The sequence below is a fragment of the Dufourea novaeangliae genome, unplaced genomic scaffold (genome assembly GCF_001272555.1).
Source record: "Dufourea novaeangliae isolate 0120121106 unplaced genomic scaffold, ASM127255v1 scaffold228, whole genome shotgun sequence".
Lineage (NCBI taxonomy): Eukaryota > Metazoa > Arthropoda > Insecta > Hymenoptera > Halictidae > Dufourea > Dufourea novaeangliae.
The window spans coordinates 2,333,861-2,360,046 of NW_015374150.1; the positions used below are offsets into that span (position 1 = coordinate 2,333,861).

Sequence of the window (26,186 nt, forward strand, 5' to 3'; positions counted from 1 at the left end):
GTTGCGTCAGGATGGAGGAGACATATTTAGGGTTGTCCAGGAGTAAGACACTGACGATTCATAACGGAAGCGATTACATTGTCACGTACAAGTGGATGCTTCTCAAGGACATCGATGCTGACGAGCAACGGAAGGAAGAGTAAGCCAGAAAACACAGCTCAAGAATTCGTTCTGCAGTGTCTGCATGGAAAATAATATATATCCTGATTACAGATACAGAAACTTGTTTCATTTGGTGTACAAAACGGAGCTGATTCGTTGCACCGATCTTGTTCATTACAACGTGTGCCTGCCCGACATTCATCAGCTGGTCTATCAACGGATCTACGCGGACGAGATCGAGTCACTGAAGAAGGAAACGTTCCAATATTCTCACATATCCTTCAAGCTCACGCCAGAGGTATTCTTCAACGCTCAGAAGAAGTGTGGTCGAGTCGTCGATTTTAATCGAACGTTTCTTGATGAATTTACAGCAGAAATGAGCAGACACGTATCCGAGCGTTTGCTCGAATATGCATTATGTATAAAGATATTTAATGTTAAAATTTGGTCAAATTGAAGGTTCGCGATAAGTATGAAGAAGAAAGAATTGTGTTAGGCTAGAAATCGACAGTTCGTGAGTTCGAACCTCAGTCAGCACGTTTCGTTTTCCCATGTTTTTAAACTTATAAATTTATGAATGTATTATTTCAACAGACAATGAATAATTGTTAGAAAAAAGGTTGACACACTAATGAATTAGATATTATTTTAACAATTGTTTGTAATTTCAATGATTATGTTTGAAAACAAAAAATAATCTATTATGACATTTGACGAAACTTTAACATTAAATATCTTTGTAAATAATGCATATTCGAGCAAAAGCTCGGATACGTGTCTGCTCATTTTCCGTTTAGATTCATCAGAAAATGTTTGAAATAGGCGACCCGACAACTGTGGCTTCTGATTGTCAGCGAAACGATTCAATTGAGAAAATATATACGATAAAATCTTGTCAGGAGGGCGAGATTTGGCCGCAATCATCGACAAGCGTCACGATCTTCTACTATGCATTGGAAGTCGGTGAACTAAATAGTACCGCCTACTTAGAAGTAACTGGACGGGAAAATCGAATACCGCTGAAGTACGAAAACAATACTTTCTCACGGCTAATAACTGACAGCTAATCCGTTAATTTCTGGTAGTCTGTGTGGAACAGGTAAAGGACCATACTTCCGTTTCAACGTCCACACGATCGACATGCGCAACGTTTACTTGTGTTCCGTGGAAAACTTCGAGGTATCCTTAGCTCCCTAAGAGAGTTCTTAACAATATTCTAGAAGTTGTAATAGATTGAAATTATAAAAATAAAAAAATTGTGTATACTAAAACGATTAAAATTATAAAAACGACAGATAGTAGTCGCTAACAAAGGCCACATTCCTGGCACGCTGATCTACAAGCCGAAACCAACCGATTTCGGCGGTTCGATCGAAATCACACCGTCCACTCTATCCTTGGGTCCAGACGAGCACACAGCTATCATCCTGAGATTCACCTCGAATCGTAAGGGTGATTTCGTCGAAAGGTTGGATTTCATTGTTAAAGAGAGCCTCGAGGTGCACAGCTTGCATATCAAGTAAGTCTGGAAGACTGTAAACAGACTGGATGGAAAGTAGAACAATGGTTCGTTGCACTTTTCCAGGGGTTCCATCGTGTTCCCGAAGTTGTACTTCGACAAGGAAAGTCTTGAGTTTTGTAACACCCCTTTAGGTATGCTTCATTTCGTGTAATAATACACAGAGGGTCCCAGCCAACACAAGCACCTTTAGTATATCACTTGCGTTTGATTTGCAAAAATTTTATTTTAATAAATGCTCAAACTGATGTCCATCAACTTCGATACATTTTTCAAGTAATCTCTCTATCGCAGTTATATTATTTAAACCTAGTATTAAACCTTTCTGGATTTTTCATACTCAAGGTCACATGAAGGTCACATCATTATAGGTCATTGGATTGGTCTTGATCTCAACTATTGTCGCTGATAAAATATGTAATCCCGTTAAAAAAAAATCGATGACCTTGAAATTTCGAAAAATCTTTGCTTATCACAATATTTGCTCCTTCTAACCATATAATACTTTCCCTCCACATTTTTTGTGTCTTCAAAAAGGAAGTGAGATATTTAAGATGCTGACGTTAAATGGGTCACCTATGTAACCTTGCGTAAAGAAAAAATATTGATTCGTTGAATTCAAGGTTTCAGCAGAAAACACGAGGTTTCTCTTAACAATCTGTCGCCAGTTCCCGTGTCATTTAGCGCGACTATAGCCAACGACGGGCATCAAACGTGTCTGACACAAGAAGAGTTCGCGAAAGCACTAACAAAGCCCAGTTTCCCTTCGGATCCTCGAGAATTCATTGTCACCCCTCAGTCGGGGGTGGTTCCCGCCGGTAGCTCCCTCAAACTGAAAGTGAACTGTCGTTCCTTCTAAAAATCCTAACCATTTGCACGATCTTGATAACGATTTTTGACATCGATCAACGCGATCCACAGGTCGTTTACACCGCAAACATCGTCCGCGAAGGTCACACGAAGATGGAAATCGATTTGTGGGACTCGGATTCGGATGCGCTGGCGTTGCCGATCACGTTTAGTGGCGCTGTGACTTCTCTGACGATCGTTCCGAAGGAGATCACCAATCGATTTTGCTTTCTGAATCAGCCGACCACGGAAACGTTCAACATAGTGAACGCGTCAGACCTGGACGGATATTTCTACTTGCTGCCTCAGCGAGTAATCGCCAGTATAGTGCTTGCCTGAGATATAGTGAATTGATTCGAAATAATTTTACTTTTCTATGAGTAGGTTTCGGACGATCCTCCAGTGATATATTCTCTGTCAACGAACCAGGGCATCGTCAAAGCTCATCAGACAAAAACCGTCAGCGTGACGGTGATCGCGAGGATCCTGGGACAGCAAACAGTGACTATTAAGTAAACGATTACACGAAAATTTACAGTATTTCACTCGACGGAATTACAGGTGTTGCACTCCAATTCACCTATTTGCAAATCAAATTTATCTTTTTGCAGACGAAATTCACTAAAAATAAATCACCTACTCCAATCATTGCAAAGACAATTAGATTATTGATTGCTGGGGCGCATAATTTTGATAAGTTACTTTTTATTTCGGAAATTGCAAAAGGTCGAATTCTTAAAAGGATGAACTTCATTTGCAAAGGGTTAAATGTAGTTTGCAAACGGGTAGATTTGATTTGCAAAAAGTTGAATTTGGAATAGAAAAACAGAATGTATGGTTCATCGCCCTCAGTATGTTAACAATGGGAGAGAATTCTACGAACGTGGCTTGCACGATCAACTACGTGGGCCAAGGACCCCTCGTCTCTACAGAACCGACAGCTTTGAATTTGGGCGAAGTTCCAGTTCTTCAAGATAAAACGACGAACTTCTTGGTTATCAACGATTCACCGATACCGGCTCAGTTCTCAGTATCCACGGTACAATCTTCTCGTATCGATTTTTTTGAATATTATAAAACTGATCGATTTCTAGCTACATTAGACTCGAGTTCTGGATGAGTTAATCAAGATGTAATTTTAATCGTGTTTCAAGCACAAGAAAGATTTACTGTGGACTGTAAATCCGCATAGTGGCTGCCTCGAGCCAAACGAATCGATCAAGATCGACGTGACGCTGCGTCTCCATGACGTCGGTAAATTCTTCGACAGAATCGTGCTGGTCTTTGTAAACAGCCAAATGGTCAGCGTCGAACTGAGAGCGATCGGAATCGGTTGCAGTGTCGTTTTTGAGCCGGAAATATTTCCCGTCTTCGATTGGGGCTTTCTGCTCAGGTTTAAATTGACCGCGACTTTTTATTCTCGATGATAGTCGATCGAAAATAACCCGTTTTCTTTTCATTTTCCTCTATAGTCACCAAACAATTCATCGAACCATAACGCTGACAAATTACAGTAGTAACGCGTATCAGATTATCTGGTCGAATAAGCCAGAGATACAATTCAATCGAGGTCAACTGATAGGACCCGAAACGTGAGTAACAAATTCTGTATATATATTTTTCTTTATCCACGTGTTTCACAATATTTGTTTTAACGTAGCTCGAAGTTTCAAGTGAAACCTTCTGTACTCGAAATTCCATCTGAAGGAAAAACGGTTGTGCAATGCGAATTATTTTGGAAAGAGTAAGTAATATATTGATCGTTAATAACAATTGAATATTAACGAACAAAAAACATGACAATGTTTTCTGTGAACAGGAACGAGTGTTTAATGGAGAACTGGTACGTGTTCGGTAAACCTTCGACGAGCTCGAAACGCGAACTGATCGGTACGTCGCTTTTCAAGTGCACCCTAACGGAGCCTCAAATATTCTTCGACAAAAAGGAACTACTGTTTCGCGTCGACATCTCGACAGACGATAACAAATTCCATCAGACAGGTTCGATTCCTCCTGACATTGTTAATCCGTCGTGAAATATTTTCTGTCTTACAATCTGGCTCGTGTACGTTAACGATGTTTGCGCAGAAGAATTGCTGGTAACGAATCGCTCGAAGTTGGACGTGCACGCGAGACTCTCGATCAAACCGCCGTTTCACATACTGAACGACGAAAAGGTGTACGTACAGAGCATGAGAACCGTTTTGATCGACGGCGATGCCACCAAGATCCATCTGTTCTTTTCGTTCGACAGCAACAACCTCTATTCGCGAAATTACACAGAGGCGCTTCGATTCGAATACGACGAGCATCCTAATCAGGTAAATCTCTTTGATTCGAACCCAGGATGTCGCAAAGACAAGACACCATGGGAGACGTGTTCCATCTGATTGAATAATCGAGAATAATCTAACGTACAGGGCCTTATTAAAATTAGTCAGCTATCTTGACAGTAATTAGGTATTATTTTGATTATCAGAACGTCTCTTAACACATTTTATGCAGACTACCTTGCACGTTTCACCTGACGTGGCGAGGGTCATTTTTGGAGACTTGGCTACGTCAGCAAGGGATTTCAAGAAGTCGTTCTAATTATTCACTCACTGTGAACTTTTATTTAATCTTTTCTTTTTACTATAGTATATACGTGTTTCGCAGATTATCAACAATGTACGAAAAGCGGACTAATACGTGTCCTACATACAATGTGTTAAGAATTAAAAACTAATCGAAATCATGGCTCCAGTTGACACGATCTCCGTTATGTTTTTTTTTTTTTACCATCGACAACGGGTTTTACCAGGCAGCGTTTTGCACAAATTAAACCGATTTATTCAGGACAAAATCGCGTGCAAGGGATTCGTTAACTTTCCCAATCTGGTTTTGGAGCCGGCGAATTTCACTGTTAATTGCCAACTTGGCTCGAGTGCCGAGAAAATATTGACGTTGACCAATGATGGCCCCGTATCGGTCGTGTACAAATTCCTGTGGATGGAGGACTCCATCGATGTGGAACGCGACACGCATACCTATCACGTAAGTGCCGAAATGTACAGAACCGATAAGTTTAATCGGTCGTTCGTAACGGTAAAAATAATTTCCACGATATACATATATTAAATAAAAGCGTACGAGACATTCTGAATTACGAAATACTGTTTTACCATATAAACCGTCGGAAAATCTGAGTGAAATATCGTAGGAATGCACGATGCGCACACAAGAAGCAACGAAATTATTAACTCCAGACGCCCCTGTGTCAGCTGTAACAAATGAAGATACTTCCATAAGCGACAGGCAAAATGGAGGCGGAGACGGGATGATTCGATCGATACCACCGCCAACAAATTGTAACACCTTTCTTGCTCTTGATTATTAACGAAACGGAAAACAGTAATTACGAGAAATTTACATTTTTGTACATGCATGCAGCACCTGTTTCAGAGACGCACGCGCAGAAACTGGATAATACGGACGATAATAATACGGATGAGAACAATTGCACAGTGTCCGATAACGAATTAAGGGAATTCTTACTGCCTATGGTTGGGAAATACTTTAAACAAGACGTGGGTCTTACTGCTTTCGAACTATTGACGGACGAACCTCCGAAAACACATTTTATAAACACCGTTAGTAATGTTTCTAATGATTTACCTGATTATTCGAATGTTTAATAAAGGTATTTCAAGTTCAAAAAGGAATTTTAAATTGTTCACCAAGGTACTAGAAATCATTCCGCGCGAAGGAATCGTACCGCCGTATACAGTGCAACACGTCCACGTGGGATTCCACGGTTTTAAACGATTTCAAATGAAAGCTACGGCGATCTGTCAAATTTCACAGGGTCCCACCGAACAAGTGCAGATATTCGCTCGATCGGACGAAATTCAATTCTTGATAAACACTGAAAAAATCGATTTTGGCGAACAGGTTAATGCATTACATTCTCCGTTCACTATTTCGACGAAACCATGTTTAATCATTTGCTTATTTCAGTAATTTAATTTACTTATTATTATATATAGTGTTCATTTACTGGTGCATCCACCCTATAAAAGAACTAGGAATCGTGATTATTATTCTCTTTAATCGTAGGTATTTTTGGAATCCAATCACAAGATGCTGATATTAAAGAACAACAGCAGAACAGCGTTCGACTATAAAATAACCGGCTTGGATTCCGCCTATGACAAAAGGATCGATAGATTCAATATAAATCCGCTCATAGTCGAGCCGCACGTGGGATCCGTAGAACCTCATTCGTTCGTAGAATTTCATTTGGAGCATCGTACCACGATTCTAGGTCCAATCGATCATCGGTTTCAGTTGGAGGTGTTCACCACGATAGTCCTAGATTGCTCCGAATTTATATTCAAGCACCGGTATCCAAAACTTTATTCAACAATCGCACGTGGTACAATGTGTCCTCATTGATATTCCAGATCGGTCATTTAATGCCCCTAACGATAACTGTGAACGCGTTCGGATCATTTCCGCAAGTGTTCCCGTGTATTCCACAGAGAAATCTCCACGAGGAGCGTACGATCGAAGTGGAATACATTGCGATACAATCGTTGAACGACGAATATCTTATAAACGTAAGAAAGTCTCGATAAGTGCACGCACGGTTTTTTTACAACATTTTATCGTCGATCGACAGAAGCTGAACGTGACAACGAACGATTGGCCGGAATGTAATCTCGTCGAGGAGCAAAGCAATTTGCCCGAGGATCTTGTCGAAATTTTGATCGGTAAGGAAAGAATAAAAATAAATCGTGAACAAATTGTCTTCGATGAATTTTATACCGCTCTTAATGCTTTGTTCTATTCGAGGCGAGGAATGGAGCGTCGTTTCGTACGAGGAAATATTCCCTCGCGTCGTGGACATAGAAATGGCGGTGGAGAGACATTTGGCAAGGGAACTCGTCGACGGGAATTCATACATCTTAATACAGTACGCCGCCAGGCGCAAGAACGAGCCGATTCCTCATCTCTTTTCGTCCGTGTACGTTATCGGTACGTTTTCCCTTCCCATAAATTAATCGATCACTCGAGAAACCGTTTGTCTTGCGAGCGAATACGTTTCTGCGCAGACATGCATCACGTGATCGTCGAACAAGTCACAGAATATTCGACCAGAATTATCAATTACGGCCCGTGGAACGTGAACATGCGAATGCAAAAATCTCAGGAAAATAATCATATCGAGAAAACAGACATCGTGGTACAATTAAAGAAACAACCGAACTTGATGGTCGGCGACTCCGCCATCCTTCGAGTAACTTGGCATCCCACCAGAGAGAAGTACGGAGAAAGATGTACGCGTGTGATACACACAGTTTATATCGAGGTGAGCGAATGATAAATTCGTTTGGTGAGGTAGAGAAGTACGAGCTAATTTTAACTTCGTTCGATAATAATCCTGTTCGCCAATTAATATTTAGGTGATCAGAGGGTGCACCATTCCGATAACCATCAAAGGAACGGTAACGTATCCTTATGTAACGGTGAACACAAAATTTCTAGACTTCCAAAAAGTCCTCGTGGGCGAATGCTTAGTCATGTGTGTCCAGATAACAAACGAGTAATTATTTTGATTTTTCCCTCGGGATTAATCAGGACTAGTTAATTGCAAATGGAAAACGAAATTATCCTGCGTACGCAAGGGAAAACAGGAGAAGAGTCCGTTTTACGTGGAATACGAGTCGAATCAGTGCGCACCCGGACAAACGAAAATACTTCGTGTATGCTTCAAGCCCTGGAAAACGGTAATCATATTTTTGGTCGAAAACTTCTTTTTATCGATATAGATTCAACATTTTCAGCAAGCGTTTAAAAGAAAATGTAATTAATTTCAGTGTTACTCGGAGATGAAGTTAAACATTCTCGTGAAGAACAGCTTCGAGGCTCAAACTGTTACCTTAACCGGTCGTGGTGTCGAGAAAACTCTGAATATAATAGATCCGGTTATTCGATTTTTACCAGTGGTCCCTTATACGTACATTCAGGAGGTTCTGTTCACCATCGAGAATCCTTGCGATTATCCGGTTGAATTTTTCTGGCATCATTTGGACGAGTAAGTCGACGAATACATGAAAACTTGTAATCTAAATTAATGATCCATTTCACCGAAACCCTATTCAACTTCGGTACCTACTCTATGAGTCGGCCTTTACGAGACAGTTCACGCGTACATTCCGAATAAAACGACGGTTTTCAAGCTCTTTCCAGGTGGAGGATCAAGTCATAAAGGCGTTATTGGATTATTACCGAGTCGAGGAAATACTCTTGCCCCCTAGAATGCCTGGCGAATCGTTGCCCGCGAATTTAATAAAGTTTTACTACGATCTGGTCGATGGTATGTCCCGTGTTCGATCGATCGAGCGATTCGAGGAGGCGGAACATTTGGAGAACGTGGATGAACACGGCAACAAGACGAGTAAGCCTTGATACTAATTCATTCATGGGCGTACTCCTTTCGATAAATAGATCCGTTAAATAATTCGGCATTCACTGGGTAAGGCAAGAAACTTCGAAGAAATATTAGATACACTCTCGTGATTTAAGGTTACGCGGAAAGTCTGCACGACACTTCAAACTTCCGGGATAAAATGGGAGATCCCGTGAGAGAACTTTTCGAGAGTATCGAGCGGAAATCCAACCCGTTGAACGATCTTCCGGACCCGGCGAAGTCGACGAAGAAAGTCTGCATTATTTTCCACGGAGCTCCTTTCACCAGTACACCCTCACAATACTACATATAGATCCTTAGCGTTCCAAATAGATAATGATACGCCCTGCAAAAAAAAAAGACGTAACATCCGGAATGAACTTAACTCCAGTTGTTCGATCCTAAAATGATCCTACATGAATAAGAGGTATCAAGAGTGTTTCTTAATGCAAAATAAAATCTGCTACTTAGATTACCAAGAGACAGCTTGCAGAAGCGCGAGAATGTTACAAGTTCCTGTACTCTCCATCGACAAGGCGATCACAGAGGCCATAGCTCTGGGTAGAAACGACTATTCGATTGCACTGCGAGAAATCATCGATGAAGCGTATCAAAGATACACAGAAGCTTACGAGACATACAAGTACACAACCTACAGCTTCAACCGAAATTTTTGCAAATATTTTAATCCTATTCTTACTGGTTCGTTAAACGTGTTCGGTCCATTAGGGAACGTTTAGACGTCCAATCAGCTCGCCAAACCAACGAGACCGATTCCAATACGACCAGAAGTGAACCAAAAGAAAAACGAAATCGCCGCGCCAAGATGAAATCTCCCGTCAGCGAGAAATCGGTTTCTCGAAAAGGAAAATCGAAAAAAGCCGCTGAAACTGAAGTATCGAACGCACAGGAAAAAGTAATCCTTCTGCGACTTCCCGAGGAGCCGGATCCTTTGATGGAATTCAATAAAGTTCCTACAGCAGAGAGACTAGAAACGTTGGATCCTTTGAGTCGATACGAGTACAAGATCCAGGCTATTCTGCAATTAGAAAGAATACTAGGACTTAACACGACTGCGAACAAATCCCCGCGGGATAAAACCAACGCGAAGACAGTCGAAAAAAGTGCCAGAAAAAAGGTGCACGATACGTTCCCTGGAATCAGCCTTGACATGCTCGTCGAAGCTCTCGCGAAACGGTATGTCATAATAGTTCCCTAAATGCTTTGTATAATATTTCTATATTCTATTATTAATATAGAAATATAATATTTCAATTCCTACATTAAAAATTCTCTAAATACTTCATACAAAACCACGTTGATTCTCGTTAAATGAATTCCGGTTCAGGCTATCCGAGGAGGACTTTAAACGCGGATTCGTCCTGGAATCGTTAGAGAACAACTTCTTGCGCAACAGCCCCGTCGAAACTCTGCTGATTCTGTTGAGGATTGTTGGTCACGTAGAGTACTTCCTGTTCGTCACGTTCCTCAACACGATGGCCAATTACAATCGTAAAGTCGACGAGCTACGCCAGGAGTACGGTAAGATACGACTGAAAATCGGAATGAATCTTGAATATGAAATCGGAACGTTCTGTGTCGCGTCGATAATACCACGGGAGCGAGATTACATGGGAATTAAAAGGGATCGAAACAGAGCACACTGTGGACCATATTCACCGAATAAGAGAGATATCTCATCTTTCACGAGCAGAGAGGACGATCGGTCTCAGCAAACGGATCCAGGACATCGACGAGATGTCGTTGTCCGAGTACGATCTGCTCGACGACGATGATAAGAAGATGTATCTGAAAGCAATTCTGCCAGCTAAAAGGGAGAAGGCATCGCTTAGACGAGCTCGATTTGCCGAACGGATGATGGAGCGCGGAAAGAAAAAGGTCGGGACCCGAGGAGTTCTGCTACTGACACCAATTTTAAATTTACTTTGATCGTGCTCGGAAAGATTCTCGAGGGCACGCCGAAAGAGAACCCTAGACAGACAAGAGAAACAATGAAAAATTGTTCCAGGAATATCCTAGAAAATTTCATTATTAAAGATAAACCACATATCTTTATTTGACGTTTAATTATTGTCTTCATTATTTATAAATCTGACTAATAACGATAATTATAATAACGACTAAGACAGAGTAAAGTCAGACAGTATTAATCGGTTACAGGAGTTTAAACAACCGTGAAACGATTCGACATTAATTTCTGTTTCTTTTTCTTTTTTGTTGGGTGTGACTGTTTTACAGGAGGTCCGTGGCCATGTTTCGAGATCAAAGACACCCAAGGGAAAAGGAAAAGAAAAGTCGACGAAGCGCAAGCAGACAGGCAATAAAAGGTCCGCGAGCTCGAAGCCGGCCTCCAGCAAACGAGAGACAACCAGCGGAAGAACGAAGAGCAAGGACAGCTCGAGACGCGGTAAGATCCGCTTGAGAGACAGTCTGGAGGATGAAATTGAGGAAGTAAGAACGGCAAGGGAAATGTCCCGAGCCAATTTGAGCGGGACAAGAGTGAAACTACGAGCCGTGATATTTGCAGATTCAATTAAATTACAGTGAATTAGAGAGCAACGCTCGAGTATATTGCGAATTAAAATTATAATTAATTTCGGATAATTAACGCTCCTTTAGACAATTGTAGAGCAACATCGCAAGAGTCAGAAAGAACTAAATGTTACAGGAAAGGAGACAATTTCAAACGAGATCAGGGAAGTTATGGTTGCCATGGATCAATATTATTCGAATCTGTCTGCGATGGAGGGAATAATTCGGAATTGGGATCCTGTAAAAAAGATTGTCGTGAGCTTTCATCGCGTCTCATTTTTTTGTTTAAATGATAAATGTACTCCGAACGTTAGTTGTATTATTTTACTTTTAGGAACCGTCTGTTACAGTAAAAACCAAAGCACCGAGAAGCGCCAAATCCAAAGATACAGGACGAGACGCAGTCAGCAATGTAATACCACTTGACGTGTATAAAAATTGTTTACTTCGCAGTAGTGAAAGAGTTAACACAGTTTGTTAACTTGAATTCTAGATACAGACGGACGTGAACAAATTTCAATTGTGGTACGTGAAAGCCAGCGATCCCTGGCAAAACTGTATATACGATATGGTTGTCGCACAAATGGGCGAGAACGTTTTAGCAAAACATGCACTTCGTAAGTGACAAACTGCACTTAGTTTTGTTAGGTTCCTGAAATATATTTCCGATGATAAATATCGTTGGCATCATCTGCAGAAGCCGAGCGAACGCCTAAACCTAACCTCACGTCCGAACTTTATTCCGTTCTGACATCGAGGTCCGTTCAGAAGCGAGACAGACAAGTTCTCGGAGGTATACGCGATCGATTTTCTACTTATAGTTAAAATATTTTTGAACTCACCCAGAATAAATCTGTCGATTTTCAGACGCGTACCAGCTGGTTTCCATAACTCCAGCACCAGACATCCTGTCGGTCAGCGGATCCACACAAGTCACCGACTTAACTGTATCAGAAAATCGCGCTGGAACTCGGCGAACTAACAGAAGGCAGAAACGGGGATCGTCCAGTAAAACGGATGATCAGTCGTTGGTCACGGCGACGATGGAGAACACGAACACGAGTAATGCCAGCTTCACAGAGGGACTCCTCGAGGAGCCTTTGAAGCCACGATGGATCCTGCAACCGAATGAGACACAGACGTTTAAGGTCCGTTTTCAGCCGAAAGAAACGGGTCTGTACGATGAAATCTACGCCGTTACCATCGCAGATGGGAATAATGTCACTTACGAGGTGAATATCAACGGCGTCGCGGACATACCAAGACTGGACATGAATCCCGAATCGATTTTCGATAAAGTAAATTGGAAACTGCATTCGCAAAATAAACATACCTCTACTATAATCCAATTTAAAATGTCTCACCTTTCGAAACACTCGTATACGCCGCAGGTTATGGACACCACTGTGAATACAAGCGATCCCGCGTACTTTCTTGACCGCCAGATTTACGATTTCGGATCGATACTTGTCCTGCCGAAAGACAGAAGGTTCGGTTTCCATCGATTACAAAATCCATCCCTGCTCGAATGTTTAAACTTTTGTAAAGCCCGTAGCGAGAATTAACCGAAATGCTTCTCGAGAACTCGCGAGGTTACAACCGCTTCTTATCTGCAAACAGGCCGCACTGGCGCGAAACAGAATTTAAGTTCCGTAACGTTTCGCGCGCGGAAGCGGAGGTGTGCTTCTCTCTATCGGAAAACAACGACAACTGCTTCTCCATCCAGACCGAAAGCATGCTTATTCTTGTGCGTTATCAGTAACGATTCCCACGTCGCTTAATTACCGTAGTACCATCCTATTTCGCCTTAGCGAATCGTACTGTTTACGATATTAACGAGAAACGAAATCCCTCGTAGCCAGGGGAACACGGAGTTCTGATCTTGTCGGCCACTACCACGAAGCTTGGTACCAACTCAGGGAGCTTGTACCTATGCGTGAAGAATAATCCGAAGGCCGAAGTGATCCGAGTAATTTTTGTAGATTTCGTAAAACAACTACAGTGGGCTCTCGATAATATTGCTGTAGTAATAAATATTAGATACGACCGGGTGAACCACTTCCCCTCTACATGTAGCTTTACGCACAGAAATATCGCTCTCCCACCACCACGTTACGCACGCCATCTCCCACCAAGACGATCAAGCTCTTGCGCAGACGCTGAGATTTTCCTCTCCTCCGACCACGGCCATCTATCGAGAGTCAACTGTACCTTTTGAATGAAATTTAAACGTCTGATTTTCTAACGGCCCCAGTTCCAAAGCGAAGGTACGAAGCTAGACATCGAACTGGACCAGAAACAAATCTCTTTTGGTAGCATCCTACTCTACCGTAGAGAGTTCCAGACACTGACGATTCGAAACAAAAACGGAATAGAGATTTCGTGGAGCTTAGAGCCCGAGGAATCGCTCGATCCTCAGATCACGTTTGCACCGAATCGAAACGCAATTAAACCATGGGACGAACAGAAGATCGAATTCTGTTATCATGGCGTCAATGTAACGCGTATTCTTTCTATAATAGATTAATAATTTACCTGGATAACTTCTTCTATGTTGACTGTAAATAGATGGTCACTTGCAGATAGGCATTATCAAGACGCAGACGATGATATTCAAAGCGTTTCTGTACGAGAATGACGATCCAATTTTCACAGAGGTCGTTCGATTATCGGGACAGACTTACGATGTCTCTGTTGATATCGATCACGCGAACCCTATCGATCTGAAACGGATAAAGGTCAACGTTCCCTCTAGTGGTTTGTTCACCATGAGAAATCGCGGCAATTACGAAGTGCAATTCGTGTTAGAACCATTTCGCTTAATATAGAAAAATACGAAAACTTCTGCTTTACTTAATTGTAATCGGATAATATTTCTACAGAATCATAATGAAAACGAAGGAAGAATTGGCGAAGTTGAATTTACCCATTAATCTGAGGAAAAATCTTGAAGTTCTACCCTCATCCGGTACCATTCTACCGAACAGCGAAAGAGTCGTCGAAGTTTGTACATAAGAAATGAAAATATAAACTTTAAGTAGCATATAAAGCAGTCTATTGGTTTCTTCAGGTGGTAATCGTAACGAAGACCGAACTGACTCTTCGTGAGGCTCAAATATTGAAGTGTCATTTAGTCGACAACAACAAAGAAACAACTATAGTCGCTGAGATTCCTCTCGCAGTTTCCTTCGATGCTTATTACACCAGGTGAAATATTATCTATTAAAAGATTCGATATTCTTACAACGATTATTTTCATTACAGATTTCGAGTTTACCCATATCCTTCCGTGGACTTCGGAACGATGGCATTATGTACCGAGAAAACCATGTACCTCAACATAGAAAACACCGGTAAATTCACGTTGCGTTACACCATACGCATTTCACGGAGTCATCCGTCCATGCTGTATAGGAATCAGATGTCGAACGAAGGTTCGCGTAAAAAGAAAAGTCTAACGGCGAGAACCACTGCGTCGAAGAAGAGCAAAAAGTCCGTGAAACTTAAGAAGACAGAAATCAAGTAAATTATAGCATACTCTTTGCGAAAGTTGTTAGAATGCTTTTTAACGTCGATACACGGGAGAAAAGGGCTCAAAACAAACCGGAACAATTGATCGTGGGTCCAATGACGATAAGTAAAACGGAAGGTGACGTTGGTGTGGGCCAAACGGAATCCATCGCCGTCACTTGTCGTCCAGAATTCGTCGGTTCTCAAGACGAAAAGATTATGGTTCTCGTGAACGATACCTCGCCCGAAGACAGCAACGGGAAAGAGATTACGTTGCTAGTGCTTTCGTTAGTGCCGTCGGTAGACTTTGAGGATTTCGATTCGATGTTCCAAGAAAATCACGTGGTCGACTATATTCAAGACTCTGATTGCCCTAAAGAGGTTCTCTGATTTGTGCCAGAGATTTCTTTGATCACCTTATTTGCATTATTTCGCCTTTCATGGATTTCCTGCACGATATGTACACAGATTGGATCGCATACGGTGTTCGCGCGTCAAGAAACATGCCTCTACTTCCGGTACGTCAGCGTGACAACCACCCACACAACGTGCTTCAAGTTGTACAATCGAAATATAGTTCCAGCGAACGTGGAGGTGTTGTTTATCCCGGATTCACGGACGTTAAAGACAGCAAAATCCGACACGTTCGTCGTGGAACCTAGAAGCGAAGAAGTGCTACCGTCAAGTTACAAAACGTTCGCGGTATCTTTCACGCCAGCCACCATAGAGGTGATACATTCGACTGAGATTATTCTTCAAGTGTGTTGTCTGAATTTTTGAACTCATACTTGTCCCGTCAACTAATTGCAGACGTTCCATGGAACATTGGAAGTGACGATACTTCTGCCTCCGCACTTGGCGGACGAGAAGCTATTCATCAAAGTGATCGGAGAATCCTGTGTACCGGAAGTGGTGATCACAGAGCCAATGCATGGAAAACGCGAAAATATTACGTTGAATTTCGCTCGTACATTGGTCAACGAGACCGGTTCCAAGCAGTTCGCTTTGGAAAATGTGGGATTCATTAAAGCCAAGGTGATCATCGAGATCGATGAAGATCAGGACAGCGTGTTCACCTTCGAAATCGCTCCTGAAACAAAGGATCTCTTGCGAATCGTGGACAGTAATTGCTACGGTAAATAAATTGCTTAAGAATCCGAAAGGACCATCTCTCTATTCTTCGCTATATTTTAGAACCAAACGACAGATGCACTGTTGTCCGTCTGAAGCCCGGAAACGTGGCCCGTTTCAAAGTGAGATTTTCTCCGACCGATATCAGCAGATACACCGGAAAAATACGAGTGTTTATCGTTGACAATCCTTACGAGAATATGGCAATTAACCTAGAAGGAGAATCGTACATGGAACCAATCATTCTTGAGGGTCTCGAATTTGAAGAGACGAAACGTAGATCCAAGGAAGAGAATCAGGCATCTATGCATAAGGGACGAAAACTCTCGTCGAGACAAGCCAGCATGGCATCAGGTGCGGTGTAATAATACCATGTAAGTGTATATTTATAATACTGACCCATGTTAAAATCCATTTTAGTACGACCAAGCTCAACATTCGCGGCGTCTCTATCCTACGTTCTCGACTACGGGCTCTGTCACGTCAGTAAGATGTACACACAGATGTTCAAGATCACGAACAAGTCGGCGGACCGGTGGTTCCGATTCCAATGGAACGCGCATCCCAACATTGTATTCGTGCCATCGATCGGTCACATCAAGTTCCAGACATGCAAAGAAATTGTTGCTACCTTCTTGGCATCGGAACCCGTGAATTATAGCAATGTAGGCTTCACTGTGAAACAGTGAATCTTCCCTACTTTGTAGTCCATCGATTCCTATATACTTTATCGAGAATTATTCGTTCCGTCAGACTCGTATCGAGTGCATCGTCTGCGAGATTCTTGTCACGCAACCGAACGACGATACGGCTTGGGACGACAGACAGACGGAAGTACGATGGGAAATACTGCACCCTGATTTACTTGAACAACCGAAGGAGACGAAAACATTGACAAAAAAGATCGTGCAACCCGCTCCTGAGCCACAAACAGACATCGTACCGGGGACCGGCAAGTGCATCCAAGTTTTGCTGAACGCGACCGTTGCGTTCACGGAATATTCCTGTCCTATCCAGGAAATTCATTTCAAAGACACGCTGATGTTTCAGGTACTCTCTCTACGTTCTTTCACGCGCTATCCTACGACACGGAATGTATTTTCCATCGATTCGAAAGAAATAGTCACGGGACATTTATACGCAGACAAGAGGATACAGGTTCACCGTGTCGAATCTGGGGCTGGTGAACACGCAATACGTTTGGAAAATAAGCATGGACGAGCAATATCCGACAAGATATATGGGTGACAGCCCGAACGCGACTTGCAGACCGAGAACCGCGGAGAACTCACGTTCCCGGCCGAATTCGCGATCATTCCGCGGTATTTTCTCCGCAACAAGTGAACAGCCACGTCATAGAAACGACGACGGGACCGGAAAGAACGGAGGCGACTGCGGGAATTTATTTACACGACGATGCACACCCGCGTTGTCTGGTAACAAAGGATGCTAGATCGAATTTTAATATTCGAAAATAAAAAGGGGTTCGCGGTACTCCGGGGAAATCGAGTGTTTCCGATTGATCGATTACACACACCGTTTCCAGATACCTTCGAGTTAAAACCCCCCAGCACGAGGCCGTCGGATCTTTTCAGCAGCACCGCCGGTTTATCCGAACGGACCACCGATAGCTGGTTAGAGGGGGACGATATGCCGTTCTCGATTTATCCCGAGGAAGGATCCATTCCGCCACGGGAATCCGTGGAATTCACGCTCAAGTTCTCACCCGTGGACGTGTTTTATTACAAAGCATACCTGAAATGCGGGTCCGTGTTCCGAACCGGTGACGATAATTCTAATAATAATACAGGGTGTCCCAAAATAGCTTCGCTTCCCGAAAATTAGGGGTTCCTGGGATGATGTGAAATAACTATTTCCTTAGCAAACATGTTATCCGAGGCTTTAAAAACCCGAATCAATTAGAGCGTGAGTTTGCTGGTCAAGTTCTTGCGGTAGCGTTGGCTAGCAATCTCAGCATGCAGAAAAATAGTTATTTTATGACACCTTGTATTGAGTCGAATGATGATCCATAGAGAAGTATTCCATTTAATGTCCGTTGTTTTTAATATAGGCTAGAGAACCTTCGTCCAGAACAATCGGATTTGTCGATTCTAGTCACGGCCAGAAGTTTACTGCCATATTGTCATTTCGACGTGGAGGATAGCGACTACGTAACCAGCGGCAGACGGGATCCAACGCGACCCAGCCCGCTGGGATCCGTTGCGGAGGATCCCACTTTGTGGCAGAATATCAGGGTAATCGAATTTAAAGTGGTCGGTGTCGGCGAGACTCACGTCAAGTAAGTAGTACCACGCTGAACTACAACGCCCTCGCCGGTTTCAACGGAAGTTCATAGCGAATTACGACCGTTTAATTTGCATACAGCCCGGAAACGCCGGAAATTAATCCGAATAGGAATAGAATCCCTGTAATTTCTGGAATTTTCTTTTCTTAAAGGACGATTCAAATCGTTCCTACCTTTTGTATTTGTAAAATAAACACGGTTCTTCGTTAAACCATCATTCTGTAAATGATGGTAAGCTTTGTAATCGATCGTGTACATTATCGGGGACAAAATATAACAACGGAGATATTCGAATGATTTCAGGAATTTTCATCTCATCAATCCAACGATGGACAATTACTGTTTTACCTGGAAGGATCAAACGTGCCGTACCGTTGACGAGATATCGAATTTTCATTGCACGGTGCCCGAAGGTATCGCGGAACGCGGGAAACAAACCGACTTGGCTTTCACGTTCTTGGCAGAAAACGTCGGCGTTTACGAATCCTTCTGGCTCTTCTCCATCAAGAGATACAATTTGGAGTGCCATTTTCTGGTCGTCGGGATCGTCACCGAGCCCTCGGTGCACTTGCTTACGGTCCACGTGAAACTGAAGCCGACAATCTTAGGTTGTAGTCTCGAGTATTGCTCCCACAAAGTCTCGATCGTCAAGCTTACGCTCATTATTTTCCCCTCTCTGGAGTTTTATGTTACTGTTGAGTAACATCTGTTCGTTTCCCCGTTGGTTTTGCAGGATATACCGTACATGACTCGATTCGACTGTTAAACGACGAAAGTTTCGATATTCCGTTCAGAATATTAGAAGAATCCTTGTATTCGGAGGGTAAATATCAAAAGCTCACCGTGACTCCAATGACTGGAATTCTAGCATCGAAGACAGAACAGTCATTATGGTGATTACCGCTTCCAATTCCTTGTACCATTACCGTACCTCGTGCCATTAATAATTCCTACCCTCGGTACACACACACACACACACACACACAAAGGATTTACACGCGAGATCACGAACAGAATGGGTCGGTGAAATTTTTTAATTCGTCCACAGGGTCGAGTACCATCCAACCCAGCTCGGTGAATTCCACTTTTCCATTCAGTGCGCCGTAAGGCTGATGAAAAGTTCTCTCACGGTTTTCGTAGCCGCCTCCGTTTACGAGATCGTCTCTTCGGTCTCCTATTCCATCGCGACTGGAAAAATCGTACAACCTTACACGGACAAGGAAAATGTCGTTGACCTGGGCAAGGTTTTATAAGACGATTTCTTTTTTAAAATTCGTACCTCGTGAATATATATATATATCTTAGAGTAGAATAATACGTTAATTTTCTCTGCAGTTGATACTGAAAGTGCCAATTAATGTCAAGTTCGACATCGGCAATTCTGGCAAGACAACATTTTATTACGCTTGGAATCTCGGTATGACACCGGAAATCTCCTGCAGAAACGCCTACAATCTCGAGATGCATCAAAAACAGGGATATGTGTCCAGTAAATCTCGATCGATCTGTAATTTAACGGTCACAGCGTTTCAGAGAACTGTGATTAAAAATCACTGTGTGACTCTGGAGGCAAGTGCACTTTTGAAAAATTCTTTTTAGCGAACTTCCTATGAATAGGCACGAATGAAATTAATTACAGATTGCCAATGGCCCGACCTATCGATTCTTATTGAATGCCACTTCGAAGAAGATCGCTGTCCAATTCAGTTTCGATCGCTATGATTTCGGACCTTGCTACGTTCAACAAACAAATGGAATAACGTACCGTACTGAACTATGCGTGACCAATTCCGAGGACGTACCTGTCATGTGAGACTCATTGCCATAGTTAATAAAAAGAATGATGATTTTGTGACCAGGCAAATTGAGATAATTTTCAATATAGAGTTGAATGTAATTTCGAGGAGCAACCGCATCTATCAGTCGACTTGAACGCCATCTCCGAAGCTCTGTCTGCTCGATCAACGATCGTTATACCGATCGTTTTTCGACCGCTGAAGGAAACGAAATACCACGAATATTTAGTCTTCAAACTCAACTCGGTATACGAGAAGAAAATACCTATCACCGGCGAAGGAATACCTTATAAGGCAAGTATTCATTGGGGAAACTCAACGATCGACTTGTTAAAACTTTGGAGAAGTAGCGGGAAGACTTGAAATGGCTACTTAACTTCCGCGGTGGAGAAACTTTCGCGTAGCAAAACTTACCTAATACAGTTTCGTAAAAATGCCGAGAAGCGAGACGGAAGTTGAATGCATATACAGAAAAGGAAACACATTCTGTTGCTGATTTAAATACAAAATATGTATTAACCCGTCGAATATCGCGAAAATTCATTTTCAGATCCGTTTGGTGAATCCCCGCGACAAGTTAATTGATGTAGGCGGTGTTCCCGTCGCAAAATCCGTCGTGAGAAAGGTTCCAGTAGTGAACGAGGGTCGGTCGCCGGTCGACGTGAAGTTCGATCTAATAAAAAATCTCAGCGCTTACGGGGCGTATCGGGAACGAGAAAGATCTCTCTCTGTCAAACAGACCGAAGAATACATACTGCAGATGGAGAAAGCCTCCGTGGTGGAAACGAAACGTTCCTGGACACTGGACACGCAATTGCAGACCGGAGAACCGAGACTTTCGGATGTTTTGACCATCGAGCCATCCTCGAACATCATTCTGCGTCCGAACAAAAGGATCGATGTTGTGATGCGATTCAAGCCTACAGCGAGAATGAAAAATTTTGCAGGAAAGGTGGGCCTTCAGACGTCATCAGTCATTTTACCACTGTTCATGGTACACGGAAGCTGCGTCGGGGCGGAATTCCAGTTGAACAGAACTCACTTCTCGTTCGGAACGGTTGTCGAAGGCTGCACAAGGAAATCCAAGGTGGTTCTGATGAACATCGGTGACTTGGGTGCAAGGTTCGTTCAAATTATTCGATTGTATTCGTCCGGGGATAAAGAAGGACGTCAGGTGAATTCAACCGAAACGATGTTAACACGCGAGAATTAATTTAGGTTCAAATGGAACACGTCGAAATTGCCGGCAGATTTTACAATCAACCCCGCGTCTGGCTATTGCTCCCCCGGAATGGATGTCAACTTCGTTATCAAGTTCCAACCCTCTCAGCAGCGCAGTTTAATTGAGGGTGTGGTGAGTGGACGACCCCGTTTCCTGTTCCGGCGTACAAATATTTCAAACAATCTTTTAATTACTGTCTCCCTCTCTATGTTTCTTGAATCTCCTTGAGTTGAAATTAATTGCTCGAGTAATCTCAGACTCTATCAAAACAAAAGTATCATAATGATATTCTACTATGACTGTTATATCATTTTCTTCTTGCTTTACGTTGTTTTCCGTTGTTATTAATAGTTGCGTTACGATCAAATCATTTTATTGTTTTATTGAATATTTCAGGCGATAATAGAAATAGAAAAGTATACACCTCTGAGTATAAAGATTACTGGTGGCTGTTGTACATTACCAGAACCAATGGAGACCGTGTTTTTCACGTCTGTGGTACGCCAACAAGAAACGCAAGCTATAAACGTCACGAACAGTGCGAACTTGACTTGGTCATTAAAGCCAGAAGTGACCGGCGATTATTTTTTCGTTGACAATGCCTTACACGTCCCCGCGAAAGGATTTGGTTCTTGCATGGTCACGTATGCTCCTCTAGTCATGAACACTGAGGATACTCGGCATACGGTATATTATTCCGAGATCACTGTTACGTATTTTATTTTATTACATTCTGTATTCCTTATAGGGTACGCTATTGATTAAATTACCAGACGAAGGAACTCCCTTGATATATTCTCTCCGTGGGAGCAGCTTACCTCCGGAGGTCCTCGCTAAAATCCATCGAAAATTCCCAGCGAAAACGAAATACACCGAATTGTTACCTGTACACAATTGGCTTGACAAACAGCAACGATTCTCCTGTAAAATTGAGCCAGTGAAACCTAGCTCTGTGAAGTTAAACGTATTATTCACAGCATCGTAAAGTATCTCTTCGACATATCATTTTCAGTAACATTCTCCTTTTTTTGTAGCATATTCCTGTCTTTGATTTCTCCGGCAACGATAGTATCGACATTCCATCAAACAGCCATCGCGACTATCGTGCAGTGTTTTACTCTTATGAAGAATACAATTTTCACTTCAAGGTATAGTTTCGATAATTCTAAATTTCGATCAAAGAACAAAATCTAAACATTGAAGATTTCTCTTCTATTCGGCGGATTCAGGTAACGTTTACCAACGAGGATAACGAGTATCAATTTTATGAAATTGAATACGACGTGACAAAACCGGAAGTGCTCGAAACTATCAAATTGTCGACTTCGGTACGTTCTCAAGTATGTCACTGTTTGAAGTTGGACAATCCTCTGAAAGGCGACGCGATAACTTACACAACAGATTGCCAGGAACCGTTCATTATAATTCGTGATCTGCCGAAAACTGTGCGACCGTTATCCCATGTAAGACATGAAGTAGATCAGACTTCAATGGGTAGTATTTAAATACGAAACTTCCAGGAACACATAACCATACAATATTGTCCAATGCTGCAAACTGAGGAGACTGTCGTTCTTCTCGACATTTACTGCCAAGAACTTGGACATTTTCCGTATGAATTAAGATTGAAAGCCGCACCAGCTGTTCCGGAAAAAGTGACCCGTGTAAGCGCAATTCTTGGAGCCGCTTGCACATTTCCGCTTTTTGTGATAAACTACACGAAGCGCAATGCCCAGTTTACCATTCAAGTATATCATATCATGCATAAAATGAAATCGAGAAAAGAAAAAAAGAGATCCTTTTCATCTTTCACGATTAAATGTTATTCGATGTCCTTTTATAGATCGATAACGATTGTTTCACGAGTAGGAGACAGATCGAAATAGCAGAATTTAGTAATGGAAAGATAGAAGTCACATATGAGCCATGCTGTATTGAAACTATTACCGCTAAATTAACTGCTTCGTCAAAAACTGCAGGAAATTTTGTGTAAGATAGGTCAGAAAAAAACAAATAGAGCACTTAATGATTCGTAAATTTTATTTCCGTAGATTTCCTTTGATTGGTGCCTGCTTCTTACCGAAGCCTACAGGGCCTTATATCATCACCCAGAAATCATCGATTTCGTTATCTTTTAAGAATGTTTTTAAAGACACTAAAACCTTCAATTTTTTCGTTGACGTGCCAGCGATTTTTGCAACGGAAATACAATCAGCAACTCTGGATCCTAAACAAGTATGTTTTATCATAGTATTTGTCTTGTTCTAGACATTTTTCAATTAAATAAACGTTTTCTGCAAGAGTATAGACATCAAAGTGAGCATTCTCGAAAACAAAGAAGAAGAATTTATGGAAGAAAAGTATCCAGTTACGGGAAAGCTTCTAATATACTGTACTGACAATAATCTTTCTAATATCAATTGGATATATTATTTAAGAGGAGTTTCTGAATGAAATAAAAGTAATAACATAGCTTTTAAGTGAAATCAGACAATGAAATGAAATCTTTAATCTATTACACCACATGAATCTTGTAATTAATTCATCTCTGATCGGGTAACAGTAAGCACATAATACGCCACTGGCGTATACACAGCCAATCAGCTGTTTCTACTCAGTTCCTTCAAGTTATTATATTACCAAAGTTCTCTCACTTTGTGTCAGATTTCGTTTTTCTTCAACGCTCATATTATTCGCAAGGTATTCTTATGATAACTACATATACAGATTCTATAAAAGAGTAGCGCTGAATTGTACAGCAGTTTGGCACCGCTTTCGCAGAAAGCAATACAGAGATGGATACTTAACCTCACTTTCTCAGCCGCTCAGTGAAGGGAGCAACCATGTAAGCCGTCGAAAGCATTCCAATGTGTCATTTAAGCCGAACATTCCTCGTGGAGGGTGTATCCACATTCGTTTCTGCCAAGTGTTCTAGCGTCTCGTAATCCTTCTTCAACAATTATTCTCGACGAAGTTTCCCGCAAAGACGGGTGCGTACAGCGTTGATTCGTAGTACCGGTACTCGGAACCGAATTTTCTTCTACCTCAGCCTCACAATGACTGAGAAATCTAAAAGGATAGTAACAAGATTCCACCCAACTCATGGGCAAAACATTGTGCTCATGGAAGACAGTACGGTAGCTTATCGTACTGCCAGCTTTGCCAATTCCCTGGCCTTCAGTGAAAAACCCCTGCAGCCAGGTGAAATCTTCCTGGTTGAGATTGAAGAAACAGAAAGAGGTTGGAGCGGACATATGAGACTAGGTCTTACATTAATCGACCCGGCTTCTGTTAATGATAGCCTGCCCCAATATGGTATGCCTAATCTGGGCAGTTTGGGTTATACGTGGATATTTGCCATTACCAAGAATCACACTATATGGGACAGTTTTGAAGGTATTGCAGGCACAGGCTATGGTAAGAATTGATCAACATAATTCATTTCATCATGAAACCTGAAGGGATTCAAACAATAATACCTTTAGTTCTTATTATTAATCTGTCATTGTATTTTCTAAAGGTGAAGGAAAATTATCCAGGGAGAAAAAATTAATTACAGACGGAGATAATGTTCAAACATCGAGGGGAATTATTCCATTGAATGCTCTCAGACCAAACGTAATCACTTCATCTCATTATATCCTACCCACAGATGTTGGAAGTCGTATTGGAATTATGTATGTGCCACAGGCTGGCACTGGCGAAGCAGAAATGCATTTTATAATAAATGGAGTAGACCAGGGTATATGTGCAAGGCACATACCCTACAAGACAGGACCTTTGCGTGCAGTAGTAGATGTGTACGGCACTACCAAACAAGTCAGGATAGTTCAATTGTACGGTGGTAAGTTTACTTTGTTTCTTTAATCCAATATCTTTATTAATTTTCTCTCTTGTTAATAATTGTATGTTTCAGCTGTATCCACCCTACAGAGTGCCTGCCGCGACGCTATACTACAGTATACTAAGAAAAACGCAGTTGATTCGCTTCCACTTCCGCGGGCTCTAAAGGATTATTTACTGTATAAATCGCAGTGAAAAATCGTATCATTCCATCTCGTCACTCGACATTACCTTTTACCTTTGTTCGGATAATAGTATCAGTACTCGTTATTATTCCTTTGCAATTAACTGTTTTTACCAGTTGCAATGCGTTGTATCGCATGAAACGTGCTTTCATTTACTAGTTACTTTATTTTAGGGAAAAAAAACGAAAACGTTCATAATGACGAAGCAGCTTTTGTCAATCCAGGTAGGCGTTTCGTTAATTTGTATAATTTACTCTGTATGTAATATGTGTTGTTTCCGTTACAATTTGTAAAGTATCGTTCATCGTACGCATGAATGCGAAATTTCGATCTGTATATAATGTAAGAAATCGTTGTCTGAGCACCCGTGATTTCCGATAGATAAGAGAGACAGCATTCTCTTTCAGTAAATTAGCATTTATTGCTGCTACGCGTTCACAGTCACAATCATACGAAATCATTAGACTCACTTTATCGTGGGTGTAACATTCTTTTCTACTTTTACGACCCATTGTATCTAATAAAGATATTGTAGAGTTAAAATCGGGCGCACTGTTAACACTCGCAAAAATTGATCTGATTGACGTAATCAAATTGAGTCCAACATGTTTTTTCAAAATAAATGTATTTATAAAAAAGTAACACGGAGCAAACTTTATTAAACATTATTTCATTAATGGTAATCGTAACTTCATTCTCGAGATCGAGGAATCGGTC

General features: G+C 41.7%; 4 protein-coding genes across 6 annotated transcripts; all 4 read left to right on the forward strand.

The window, feature by feature from the left end:
• Positions 1 to 11: 11 nt before the first annotated feature.
• On the forward strand, positions 12 to 8,061 carry LOC107191518 (hydrocephalus-inducing protein-like). Its single transcript, XM_015580581.1, has 23 exons — positions 12 to 139; positions 214 to 400; positions 1,398 to 1,621; positions 1,688 to 1,755; positions 2,245 to 2,459; positions 2,543 to 2,782; positions 2,855 to 2,982; positions 3,233 to 3,509; positions 3,625 to 3,863; positions 3,943 to 4,062; positions 4,131 to 4,214; positions 4,290 to 4,471; positions 4,559 to 4,791; positions 5,309 to 5,506; positions 5,673 to 5,820; positions 5,903 to 6,102; positions 6,194 to 6,403; positions 6,569 to 6,805; positions 6,916 to 7,071; positions 7,134 to 7,224; positions 7,307 to 7,489; positions 7,567 to 7,823; positions 7,918 to 8,061. The coding sequence occupies exons 1-23, from the start codon at positions 12 to 14 to the stop codon at positions 8,059 to 8,061; spliced, it is 4,149 nt and encodes a 1,382-aa protein (XP_015436067.1).
• A 282-nt stretch (positions 8,062 to 8,343) lies between these two features.
• Positions 8,344 to 11,492, forward strand: LOC107191519 (hydrocephalus-inducing protein-like). The gene is made up of 8 exons (XM_015580582.1): positions 8,344 to 8,549; positions 8,695 to 8,912; positions 9,041 to 9,211; positions 9,396 to 9,567; positions 9,654 to 10,121; positions 10,273 to 10,466; positions 10,639 to 10,823; positions 11,184 to 11,492. Exons 1-8 carry the CDS (start codon positions 8,344 to 8,346, stop codon positions 11,490 to 11,492), a joined length of 1,923 nt encoding a protein of 640 aa, XP_015436068.1.
• Positions 11,493 to 11,648: 156 nt separating this feature from the next.
• Positions 11,649 to 23,895, forward strand: LOC107191520 (hydrocephalus-inducing protein-like). The gene is made up of 38 exons (XM_015580583.1): positions 11,649 to 11,732; positions 11,812 to 11,889; positions 11,971 to 12,094; positions 12,175 to 12,270; positions 12,345 to 12,775; positions 12,869 to 12,966; positions 13,098 to 13,224; positions 13,336 to 13,446; positions 13,732 to 13,974; positions 14,060 to 14,280; positions 14,360 to 14,480; positions 14,548 to 14,684; positions 14,742 to 14,999; positions 15,068 to 15,368; positions 15,456 to 15,716; positions 15,798 to 16,122; positions 16,182 to 16,472; positions 16,539 to 16,783; positions 16,872 to 17,168; positions 17,263 to 17,554; positions 17,665 to 17,884; positions 18,190 to 18,417; positions 18,727 to 19,031; positions 19,157 to 19,316; positions 19,472 to 19,667; positions 19,759 to 19,992; positions 20,063 to 20,232; positions 20,309 to 20,513; positions 20,770 to 21,341; positions 21,438 to 21,573; positions 21,838 to 22,128; positions 22,190 to 22,405; positions 22,476 to 22,589; positions 22,671 to 22,904; positions 22,962 to 23,189; positions 23,285 to 23,430; positions 23,493 to 23,676; positions 23,743 to 23,895. Exons 1-38 carry the CDS (start codon positions 11,649 to 11,651, stop codon positions 23,893 to 23,895), a joined length of 8,133 nt encoding a protein of 2,710 aa, XP_015436069.1.
• A 169-nt stretch (positions 23,896 to 24,064) lies between these two features.
• Positions 24,065 to 25,579, forward strand: LOC107191683 (neuralized-like protein 2). 3 transcript variants are annotated; one of them, XM_015580780.1, is made up of 4 exons: positions 24,065 to 24,286; positions 24,369 to 24,858; positions 24,962 to 25,285; positions 25,358 to 25,579. In XM_015580780.1, exons 2-4 carry the CDS (start codon positions 24,498 to 24,500, stop codon positions 25,477 to 25,479), a joined length of 807 nt encoding a protein of 268 aa, XP_015436266.1. In that variant the 5' UTR covers positions 24,065 to 24,286; positions 24,369 to 24,497; the 3' UTR covers positions 25,480 to 25,579. The 3 variants fall into 3 exon arrangements, with proteins under 3 accessions (XP_015436266.1, XP_015436265.1, XP_015436267.1); XM_015580779.1 differs by having other exon boundaries at positions 24,065 to 24,858; XM_015580781.1 differs by having other exon boundaries at positions 24,065 to 24,858; positions 25,001 to 25,285.
• Positions 25,580 to 26,186: the final 607 nt, after the last annotated feature.

Excerpts from the sequence above, each read along its gene's own strand:
- LOC107191520 (XM_015580583.1), top strand. The coding sequence starts at position 11,649 with ATGGTTGCCATGGATCAATATTATTCGAATCTGTCTGCGATGGAGGGA. Across the intron at positions 16,473-16,538 it reads ACAAGCCAGCATGGCATCAG|TACGACCAAGCTCAACATTC; the intron begins GTGCGGTGTAAT and ends AATCCATTTTAG. Across the intron at positions 22,406-22,475 it reads CTAGCTCTGTGAAGTTAAAC|CATATTCCTGTCTTTGATTT; the intron begins GTATTATTCACA and ends CTTTTTTTGTAG.
- LOC107191519 (XM_015580582.1), top strand. The coding sequence starts at position 8,344 with ATGAAGTTAAACATTCTCGTGAAGAACAGCTTCGAGGCTCAAACTGTT. Across the intron at positions 8,913-9,040 it reads TGAACACGGCAACAAGACGA|GTTACGCGGAAAGTCTGCAC; the intron begins GTAAGCCTTGAT and ends TCGTGATTTAAG. Across the intron at positions 9,568-9,653 it reads GAAGCTTACGAGACATACAA|GGAACGTTTAGACGTCCAAT; the intron begins GTACACAACCTA and ends TCGGTCCATTAG.
- LOC107191518 (XM_015580581.1), top strand. The coding sequence starts at position 12 with ATGGAGGAGACATATTTAGGGTTGTCCAGGAGTAAGACACTGACGATT. Across the intron at positions 1,622-1,687 it reads GTGCACAGCTTGCATATCAA|GGGTTCCATCGTGTTCCCGA; the intron begins GTAAGTCTGGAA and ends GCACTTTTCCAG. Across the intron at positions 2,460-2,542 it reads GTAGCTCCCTCAAACTGAAA|GTCGTTTACACCGCAAACAT; the intron begins GTGAACTGTCGT and ends CGCGATCCACAG.
- LOC107191683 (XM_015580779.1), top strand. The coding sequence starts at position 24,498 with ATGACTGAGAAATCTAAAAGGATAGTAACAAGATTCCACCCAACTCAT. Across the intron at positions 24,859-24,961 it reads TATTGCAGGCACAGGCTATG|GTGAAGGAAAATTATCCAGG; the intron begins GTAAGAATTGAT and ends TATTTTCTAAAG. Across the intron at positions 25,286-25,357 it reads GATAGTTCAATTGTACGGTG|CTGTATCCACCCTACAGAGT; the intron begins GTAAGTTTACTT and ends TGTATGTTTCAG.